This window comes from Notothenia coriiceps, unplaced genomic scaffold (assembly GCF_000735185.1).
Source record: "Notothenia coriiceps isolate Sejong01 unplaced genomic scaffold, NC01 NC01_scaffold00019001, whole genome shotgun sequence".
Lineage (NCBI taxonomy): Eukaryota > Metazoa > Chordata > Actinopteri > Perciformes > Nototheniidae > Notothenia > Notothenia coriiceps.
Genome location: NW_011351702.1, coordinates 2,017,573 through 2,028,502, shown reverse-complemented (window position 1 = coordinate 2,028,502; position 10,930 = coordinate 2,017,573). Strand labels below are relative to the sequence as shown.

Below are 10,930 nucleotides of genomic sequence, written 5' to 3'. Positions count from 1 at the left end.
CTAATATGCCATGCTTTATTTTTGTATTTTACGTTTGATATTGATTCCTGTCTAACCACAATGATTTCTCTCACTTCTCTCCATCAGGGGAACTCTCTTCTCTTCCTGCCCAATGTCCTAAAAGTCTATTTAGAGAACGGGCAGACCAAGGCCTTCAAGTTTGACAACAGCACTACTGTCAAGGTGTGTATTAAACAGACTGTAGATATTGAAATGAACCCAAATCGACCCACAACCATAACTCAATATTGGGATGTTTCGCAAAAGGGTCTAAACTAAAACAGATCTACATTTAACTCATTTAAAGGCCAAAACTGCTACGAACTGACTCACCTCACATGAATATGAAATGGCAAGGGTAATTAGATGATGCATCTCACTATTGGCAGTCTCCTGACGAAGCAGCATCATTCTTGGGCGGCTGACGTGTTTGTCAATACCAGTGCACCTGCTGAAAGCCAATGAAAAGCCACGTTTGATGTGTTCATTAGTAGGACTAAACCTATACCAAGCTGAATATACCTACCGTACTTACTGTAACAAAAGTAAGACCCAAAATTGAAATGAAAGAGTATAGATGGATTAATCGTGTTCTGTGCTGCCTACGTTAGTGTTTTAATCATTGGCCCCCTCAGTTTTACATACAGTAATGATTATGAGACCAAACAGTGATTCTAGTTGGGAAAGACTAGAAACTAGTGGGTGTGTATCGTAATTAAGCACACCACACGTTTTACAGTTATTGCCCCAAAGGTGTTGAAGTGTGGGTAGGTTTTACATGTAGGAGTTAAAATACAAAACAAAATGATATTGCTTCTGGAGGAGGACGTTATGAAACATATAAAGAGAGGGGAAGAGTGTGTCGTGAGCCAGAGCGCATGTGTTTGTTAGGAGGGCAGAACAGTAGTTTGGGGGAACAGTATACAATCATCATCATTTGATAAGAGATCAGTGAGTCAGTAACTAAACCCCACTGTGATTTCGTTTTCATAAGCACATTATTATGAGTAGTATTATTATTATTATTATTATTGTTATTATTATTATTAAAGCCTGTTTTCTATAACAATTTGTATTCCTAGCCAGAGGGAATTGAGAGGGGGGGGGATCAGATTTGACCATCTGCCATCAGCAGGCTGTGATATACCATGTTTGTCTAAGGGGGTCTGAACTGTTGTTTTTCCACCGTTCCAGGACATTGTGCTGACTCTGAAGGATAAACTGTCCCTCCGGGCCATCGAGTATTTTGCCCTGATACTAGAGCAACAGTACAGCATCACCAAACTACTGCTGCTGCACGAAGACGAGCTCATACAGAAGGTGGGGGTACACAAATCCACACAAACACACACAGTAGTTTAAGATGGTGGTTCATAATAAGTTTAATTAATTTACCTCTATTTTTTTGTTTCCTCCCCAGGTGGTGCAGAAAAAAGACTCCCATGACTACAGATGTCTGTTCAGGGTGAGTTTTATCCCCAAGGACCCCATGGAGCTGCTGCAGGATGACCCCTCTACTTTTGAGTACCTCTTTTTACAGGTACGCTCATTTCCATCCGTCTCACAGAATCCTTTTGTCAATCTTACAGACTTTGTGTCGTTCCTTCAGAGGACCCCTTTCTCAATCTCAATCTCAATCTTTATTTATTTATATAGCACATTTAAAACAACCTTCAGTTGACCAAAGTGCTGTACAGGCAATAACTACAATATTAAATAACACTTTCTCTTTCAAATCCATATGGAAACCAGGTTAAAAGGTTTATGCTAATATGCTAATTGTAATCATTTAATTTGTATTAAATAAATCTGGCAATTTGCCCAAAATCTGCTCCTTTTGTCTTGATCATATTAGTTCAAACCTGTGGTAATCTAACATGTGTATATATGCTGTGATAAAGCACAGCTTCAGGATTTAATTGAAACCCTGGATTAAAATCTTTAAAGGTACAGTTTGTCTTTGCATTTTCATGTTGCACAATAAAGCCTTGGGAGTGCCACTTATGTCAAGTTGATGTATTGTTCTATGAGGAGTCTGTCTTCTGCTGTGTTTGTTTGTGCTGTATGAGTGGCACTTTGGATGTCCCAGTGTTGGTTTACTTTGAATGATTCTCACAAGCTGTGTATTTTGCAATCTCTGTGCTGTTATGTCAAAAGAGTAAATATGAAAAGAAGGTGTTATATTAAGTTCCACACTGGTATGTTATCAGTAATGTGCATGTGTTCATCATGCTGGGACTGTGTGTGTTTCTAGAGTGTCGGTGACGTGCTGCGGGAGCGTTTTGCAGTCGAGATGAAATGCAACACTGCACTCCGGCTTGCTGCCCTGCACATGCACGAGAGGCTGGACAGCTGTGGACAGACCAGGGCCTCCATCAAGAGCATTACGTGAGTCATGTGCATTTGTTTTTGCTTGTCTTTTAAGGGTCACACTGGAGGGAATCCTAATTTGTGACAGGTTAAGGTCCACTCTGAAAGCCAAATCTATTAATGTGACTGGATTCTTGTGGGGACCAAACGTTTCTCTTTGGGTGTTCCAATTTTCCTTCTTTCTGTCTTTTTTTTACATTTAAGCTATAACTTCACAAACACAAGGCAACACAAATCCATTTCACACTGACGCACTGACGCGAAAGAAAAGGAAAACAATAACTACAGATATTACATGCTGCAAGGTCTGCTAACTGATTACCTCTGAGATAAGACCTCAGACTGTATATTCTCCACAATATAGTGTTTGTGTGTGTGTGTGTGTGTGTGTGTGTGTGTGTGTGTGTGTGTGTGTGTGTGTGTGTGTGTGTGTGTGTGTGTGTGTGTGTGTGTGTGTGTGTGTGTGTGTGTGTGTGTGTGTGTGTGTGTGTGTGTGTGTGTGTGTGTGTGTGTGTGTGTGTGTATACAAGTTACTGAATGTTACATTGCTGACACATTTTAGGGGCAAAGTCAAGCTATAGGTGAGGGTTTTCTACATATGGCCCCGGGGAAACATACAATGAACCTTGGCCTTGGGAAATTGCTGAGAACAAAATACTTCAAATCTGTGTCCTGTTATAAGGTTGTTGGGCTGGGGAAATAGAAACCAAAGATACTCTCTGTGATGGTAAAATGTATCAAAACACATAGGCCAGCTATATTATGAGGCCCTTAGCTATGTCATACTGCGTGTTTCTTACATATCCTACAGTTCTACATTTGCTTTAGAGTCCCAGCCTCCCTCCGCTTCACATTTTGCACCAATATTAAGTGGTTTTGGGTCAAATAAAGCAAGTGCATATAGGTACTGTAGTTCAGTTTCATGTTAAATTCCAGGAGGCTACAGAGTTCTTCATTATAGGTGTGTTTTATATTCCTGTGTGTGTGCTGGTGACAGGAGGGAGTTTGGCATGGAAAGCTTCATCTCTCCCACACTGCTGAGCAACATGAGGGAGAAGGACCTGAGGAAAGCCATCAGCTATCACCTCAAAAAGATCCAGGCCCTGCTCGAGCCGCGTCAGAAGGTAGATACAGACTCATGCGTGGTGGGCTGTGGTGGTAAAGTGACTACAGGTTGGTTGTAGGTTAGACCTTGGCTAGGAGGGTGAACACGAATATTAGATCTAAGGCCTGGGTAATGTTTATGCGGGAATAAGTGGAACATATTCCCTGTGAAGGAAATAGTTTTGGTCAGCGAGTCTTCCATAACAGCCCCCCATGGTTTTCGTTTCCTTGCTCTCTGCCTCACTGTCATTCCTCTTTCTTCTTCTTTGCTCACTGCTGTGTTTTAGGTCATTTCTGCGAGTCAGGCTCGGTTGGCCTACCTCACTCAGCTGGGAGAGCTCATTTCATATGGGGGACGGTCCTACACAGCTACGATGATGGTAAGAGAATATCAGCTGGTGGTCTGTGTGTAAAGGGATATATTTACACCTTGATTATTATTATATGATACTATGTTATCTTTCATATATTTGCATCTCTTCATTTTTCCTCCGTATTCTACCGCTTCCTTTTTATTTCTCTGTCGTGTCTCATTATGTAACATACTCACTGTCATCCACCCTCAGCTTCAGGACAGGGAGGTGTTGGTCAGCCTGCTGGTGGGAGCCAAGTATGGGATGAGTCAGGTAATCAACCACAAGCTCAACATGATCTCTACGCTGGTGGAGTTCAGCAGCATCAGCCGAGTGGAGCTGCTGTCGGAGTCGGACAAAGTCAGCCTACTGCGCATCTCACTGCACGACATGAAGGTGAGGAAGACACTGCAGACTCTATTATTCATAAACATGTAGGAATTCACACACTGACACAGATACACAAAAAGGACTCACCACACACAATATAGGTCAAGCATTTCTCCTTCAATACACCAACAGAATGCAGCCGAAGTGCTAGCTTTATAAAGCGAATTCATTGGACTCAAAGGTGACTCTCTCTCCCTCTTTCTCCCCCTTCCATTGCCTTTTGTTCCTTACCCTCTTAATCACTTGACCTTATCTTCTGCAATGCCCTCCCCCTTGCAGCCATTTGCCTTATTGATGGACTCTCTGGCAGCCAAAGACTTAGGGTGTCTGCTAGGAGGCTACTGCAAACTCCTTGTGGATCCCAGTGTCAATGTCTTCCGTCTGGGGCGCCCAAAAGTGAGGGTGCACCGAATTCCTGCTGAAGAAGGTGTGTGTGGGAGGTTCGCCGAAATACAGGGCGTGTGCTATGAGTCCCTAACAAGTGAGCACAAACTGTTTCACTTTTAAAAAAATCTAGTTTTGGGCTTGGCCATTTCATAGATAATTCTCACATCACATACTGATGTCACCAGCCAGTACGGGTACCGTTAAAAAAGCCTGCCACGTAATATAATACCATAATATTTTCAAACGTATTATTCTCTTACTAACATGTCTTTTTCTGGTTTTATTAGGTTATGTGTCTCGGTGCTGCAGTGACTCAGATGACTCGACAGATGAGGACGACCCAATGGATTCTCAGAATTACAAACGGCCAGACCCAGCAAGTCAGGACTGGGAAGAGAGGAGGCGAGAGGAGGAAGAGAAGAGGAGAGAGGAAGAAAGGAAAGAGAGAGAGGACCACAAAGGCAAACAGGAAGTGAAGATAATAGTGACTACAGAAAGTATGGAAAATGAGGGTGAAGAGGAAGAAGGAGCAACAGGAAGCGGTCTGCGTACATTTAGTGTTATGGATGAAGAAATGAACATGGAGACCAACTGGTACCACACGGACCCCCGGGTCACCAGCAGCTTCTCCAGCTTGTCCAGTGGCTCCATCAGTGCTGCGCTGGAGGACAGCAGCGCCTCAGCCAAAGCCCCGGCTCGTCTGGATGCACAACGGGGAACACGCACAAGCGAAGATCTACCCAGCTTGGACGTCCACCATCCCTACCTCCTGGAGCCAAAACGCCATCAAGGGCCCTTGCGGCCCACCAACCTCAATTACCGTGGCAATGACAACTCCTGCCTTTGCTTCGCTGAGCTCTCCAAGGCAGATTTCCTCCCCAGCCCACCTGAGGCGACTAGTGATGATAATGATGATGATGATGAGGAGGAGGAGGAGGAAGAGCTAGGATTGGGAGGATTAAGACGCATTTCTAAGATTCCTAGTTCAAGAGATTTAAGAATGATTGACAGCATACCCTTTGACAGATCACCCATTAAAAGAAAGAAGAAGACCCCTCCCAAAGTCCCAATAAGGACGAGTTCAATTCCTTCGGACAAAGAAAGAGAGGCTGAGCACCGCCTCTCCAAAGACGAAGAGGGTCTATTCCTGACGCCTTCACCCAATCCCAAACCAGCTCTTTTGGGCAAAGAGGCTGTCTCAGAGTCTGAAGATGAGTTTTTTGATGCACAGGAGAGGTTTACTCCTCCAGTTCCTGATATATCAGGTGAGTTCACAGCATGTTTGTATGACTTTGCAGATTAATTAAACAGTCTGTCTTTGCAACGTTTTGTGAAGGTACTTTGTCTAAAAGGGTATGTTAGGGTATTGTATATGAAGGCAACATGAGACATTCATGTAATTAAAGGAGGTATAAATTCACTGATGCCCTTCTCTTACCGTCCTGTCCTTTTGATTTGTTTCTCTCTCACAGACGCTGAGCTGGCTGACCGGCGAAATGCTAATCGGTTGAGTGGAGGCTGGAATGGTCCTCTAGCTGTCCCGGGGAAAGAGCCATCCTCCCCCATTGAAAATAAAGGAAAATCCTCTAAAATCAAACGAGAAGTGGAGACACCTAAAGGCCCTGCAGATGCACTTACTAACCAACAGCCCAGTCCCCCAAAGCCATCTCAAAAACCTGAAGTTAAGGTCAAACCACTATTGGCACCTAAGCCCCAGCTGCCTCCCAAACCTCAGACCATTCCTCCCAAATCCCCCCAGCATGGGAGATCATATGCCCACTGCAATGGGGATTCCTCTGGACGTTTGTCATCTGAACTTTTGGAAATGGAGCCAGACACCATGGAGTTCAAGTCTGTTACATCCGGTGCAGGTGGACTGCCTCTCACATCAGCCCTGATTACAGCAGTGCGTTGCAGCAGGCAACCACTACCCATTACAGCACTGCAAACTGAGGAAAACACTAAGAGGCAAGAAAACGGCCCAAAAAAGAATAAAGACCTCACGCAGGAGAATGGAGCGCATGTTGTTTCCATTGACAAAGCATTCATGTCTGATGAAAAAGAAACTAAAGTTGAAGGGAAGATCAATGGGACTGCTGTACCCATGAAAAAGCCACCAAACCTTCCCCTGATCCCTCGCTCTAATTCAGGTACAAAGCCATCCATTCCCCCTCCAGTGCCCCCCAAACCCACTACTCCCACCAATCTTCACCCCTTATCATTACCGGCTAGCTCTCCTGTCTCCCCAACTGATCCATCCAAAGGGATCTTTAAGGACAGCGTTAGCCCGCAAAATGGGATCCACCCTTGGAGCAGCCGCAATGGCAGCGTCCAGTCGGGATCCAAGAGGGTCTCTCTGAGTCATGAAAGCTTGTCACCAAAAAACACAGATACACCTCCCCCCCTTACCACCTCGCTCACTTCCACCAACTCCACAGGTGTTGGGGGCCTTGAAAGCAGAGAGCCTGGCAGATCTGGATCAGGATCAGACCTGAGGACCAGCTCCTCCAGCCTGGGAGGCAGACTGCCAGCTTCTGCGCTGAGGGGGAAGATCCAGGCTCTACCTTGGTACATGACCCGTTCCCAGGAGATTTTGGGAACTCTTGACTATCCCTCTACCAGCTCCATCAATGGAGATACATCTGGATTTGGTTCTGGCTTGTCTGTAGCCAGCGGTTTATCAGACTTAAACAGGACCCCAGTCAAGGAAAAAGAAGCAGTGAGCTCAAAGCTAGAAGCACGAAGGAACATTTTGGAGGACGGAGCTGAGGTTGTCATAGCCACCATCAAAGAGGCCCAGGATGTGACCTCACACATGAAAAAGGCCAACGGGACAAATGGCTCCCACCCTAACCTGACCCTCAAAGGGAATAGTTTGCACAGTGGCAGTGTATCATCGGAGCAGCCTCAGTCACGGTCCCACTCAGCAGTCGGGTTAGGAGGTGTGTCCAGCATGCAAATTGGAGGGGACTCGCCAACATCCTCACAAGCTGACACCACCCCCCCACAGCAGCACCGCGAGGCTTGTGGCTGCCGAACCGTTTACGCCAACTGTTTCAGTGGAGAAACTGAGGATAGTATAAGCTTTGACGAGGAGCTAACCGTTTACGAGTTCTCCCGCCGCACGCGCCCTAAACCTGCCCGCCCCCCAACGGTCTCTCCTCCAACACCACCCTCTCCAAAGCCCAATATTCTGTCGCTGCTGAGGGACAACCCACGCCCGCTCTCTACTTTCTCCACTGCCTCCTCTGAAATCAGTCCCCTAGTTTCACGACCGGTTTCCCCCACAAACTCATTTACTGGACCTCTTCATACGCTTACCAACAAAAACTATGGTGGGCTCAAGGGAGGTTTTGCCTCCTTACGTCAAGATATAGACCAACTCCTTCTGGTCTTAGAGAGGGGAGAACTGGAACAACCCGAACAAACTGTTCTAGACTCAAAGCAGGATATAACAGGCCTAAATTTAGGGCCGGACCTTAATCACAATGGTACTGAAGGCAGAACTACCCCAGTACCGGACCCAAATTGTTCTGGGTCAAGCACAGCCGCCATGACAGAGGCCGAGAGGAATCTACTCCAGGCGGAGGCTCGGCGATTGGCATCTGGCTGTCAGCGGGCCACACGTGTTGGCTGGGCTCCTGATGAAGCCCTACGTTCCTTATCTAACAGTTTCAGCGCCCTGGTTCAGTTGTCAGCAGCCTGCCTGCGAACAAACCCTTGCCCTGGTTGTGAGCTCTGCCATAACGCCAGCCTGGGCCACGGGGATGAGGATGATGACAGCCAGGAGGCCATGGACAAGCTGAAAGAGATAGTGGGTCTATATAGAGAGTTTGTTGGGGCTGTTGAGACAGCTGGAACTGGGTCTGGGGTTGGGGGTAAGAGTGGGGGCCACAATGGATCTGGACAGGTTCAGGGGGAGAGTGACGGGGTGAGGCTACTAGCCAAACGCTGCACTGTTCTCATCTCGTCCGTTTTTGCACTCACACAGCTCTTCCGGACACGCACACCAGACACAGCGGACACGCCTGGACACGTACCTCTCAATTTTTGACCTGTGAACTTTTACCCACTAATAACCCACTAACTCTATAGGCGAGCCAAGAGGAAACAGCACAGAGCGATGTGGTGTGTAACCCCTATGTTCTTGTACAGTAAGTGCCATGCACACCACAGCACACAATCTCTAACCTACAATACTCAAACTCACATGGAAAACACGCATCGTCAAACAAAACTGTAAACAAAGAGAGAAAACATTGTTGCTTGGCCTGTTCTTGGACGCATATGGACTATGCATTTGTACATTATGAATTTTATAATTATCTTATAATTCTCTTATTTTATGATACGATATGTGTATGTATGTAAGGATGGATTACCCATGTATGTATTTATGTATTTATTTTTACAATATTTGCACCATGGTCTGTGATGTTCAGGTCTCCGGTGGAAAAAAAAACTATGGATGTCACTGGAATTTTGAATTGTCCTTCTCTTTGAGACAGTATTATGTTATCTTTTGCTGCTTTAAAGGTTTCTCCACTCCACAAGGTGTAATCTGTAAATTGTCATTTTTCAAGTTTAGTATAGCAGTACGTTTTACTGACAAACAAAACATATATACTTATCACACTTGCAAAATACAGGTATTAACTGATTTGTTTTGTATGTGCACCTTTTTAACAATTTAGTTTTTCAAAACTATAGTTACATGAATGGGATACAAAACTATACCATTACAAAGCAGGGAGAGCACTTTTGACTGTTACAGATTGCACCTTTTTATGAGACACATACCCTTGTGTAAAGTGTTTTTTCTACCCTTTCCCTGGCCCTGGCTGACTGAGTGAATGGATCTTGGACATACTCCCATTACCCCAACATATGCAGTAATATAACATTAATCTAGTTTTCATCCAAAGGACATGACATATATATTTTCTGGGAATGTGTGGATGAGCCTAGGAAGCAAAACAGGGGACCTTATTTATGTAGTTTTTACTAGGCACAAGGGTGACTGTTAAACTATGTCCAGATGTAGCAAAGATCCAAAGTCTTAAAACAGTGAGCCACTACTGTTCCCCACTACGGTTTCCTCCATGGGTGCACCACCACACTAATAACATTGCTGACTGACAGATGGACTGACTGCTGTATGCTGGGGTCAGAACTGTAGATATACATGGATATCTCTGTGTCCTATTCCGTCTCTACCTTAGTTTATGGCTATGCAAACATAAACCCCCCCACCCCCCACATACTGCATCCTTGTTTCTTTGTGCTAACTTAAAAACAACAATAGCTGCATTATGTTTGTCTGAATATAATGGATGCATTCTTTGTTTGCAACGTTGGCTTTGTCGTGTTTCAGGAAATCCTACTGCATTATGGATTGCAACATGGTGCAAAGTTGCATGGAATTAGCATTTGTCAATATAAAGACTCCTGTCTATATTGATGTCTGTGAATTGTCAGTAAATGGATTACATTGCTCGATCAGTTTGCTGATGTACAGTGTTCACTAAAAGGCTTGTTCATGTCACTTGATGCCAACTCATTCGATGATTTGTCCAATTTATTGGAGCCAACTAAGACAACAAGAGGGTTCTTAAGCAGATGCTTATACAAATATGATAAGGGGATTAGCCAAATAAAAGACTGCGTAAATGTTCAGAGACAGCTGGTGAGGAGATAGTCGGTATTTTGAATATCCAAATAGGTGACTGAGAGACTTTTTGTAAACGTGGCTATGCTTGAAAATAAGAAGGCAGGTCTTTTGTGTGAGATGTCAGCGCTTCCACTCGCCACAGAGGTCCAGCACCAGTGTCCATCACAGCACTAATATCAAAAGCATCTGTAGTTGTCCATCAAGCAGGCCCGAACCGTAAAGAGTGCCTGTGTCACCTACTTGTTTTGTTTCTGTATGGTAAAACTGTCTAATGCGTTTCATTTTAAAAGAGGACATTGTGTTTCTACATGAGCAGTCACTTTTCCGTACCCACGTACAATAAAGTCTATGTATCAAGAAATGTATTGTTTGGGAATAAATTACACCTTGACTTTAATGAAGTTGAATGTCTGGGTTTTGTCTATACAAGTTATCAACTCATGTCATGTTACAACTTGCAGTTCTTCAAAGCTCCCTCCCTAAATGTTAAACTTGAAATCAGGTCATAAGACATCCAATTTACCATCCTGGCTTTTAACAACAGGAAAAACACCTCTCGGTCTAAACAGCCGTTGTATTTATACCATCATTGGACTACTAATACTGCTAATGAGGATTACTGACGGATTTCTTTTCAACCATTGAGTTATACTAC

General features: G+C 44.6%; 1 protein-coding gene across 2 annotated transcripts in view; it reads left to right on the top strand.

The window, feature by feature from the left end:
• Positions 1-10,672, top strand: part of frmpd1b (FERM and PDZ domain containing 1b) — an 18,050-nt gene extending 7,378 nt beyond the window's left edge. Inside the window, exons 7-16 of one of the 2 annotated variants that reach the window (XM_010778443.1) lie at positions 88-183; positions 1,195-1,320; positions 1,421-1,540; positions 2,255-2,388; positions 3,368-3,494; positions 3,762-3,854; positions 4,041-4,223; positions 4,497-4,644; positions 4,892-5,869; positions 6,077-10,672. In XM_010778443.1, the coding sequence (XP_010776745.1) occupies positions 88-183; positions 1,195-1,320; positions 1,421-1,540; positions 2,255-2,388; positions 3,368-3,494; positions 3,762-3,854; positions 4,041-4,223; positions 4,497-4,644; positions 4,892-5,869; positions 6,077-8,658 (4,587 nt within the window). In that variant the 3' untranslated portion in view covers positions 8,659-10,672. Of the gene's footprint in view, positions 1-87; positions 184-1,194; positions 1,321-1,420; positions 1,541-2,254; positions 2,389-3,367; positions 3,495-3,761; positions 3,855-4,040; positions 4,224-4,496; positions 4,699-4,891; positions 5,870-6,076 lie in introns of both variants that reach the window. The other variant, XM_010778442.1, reaches the window with a different exon arrangement.
• Positions 10,673-10,930: the final 258 nt, after the last annotated feature.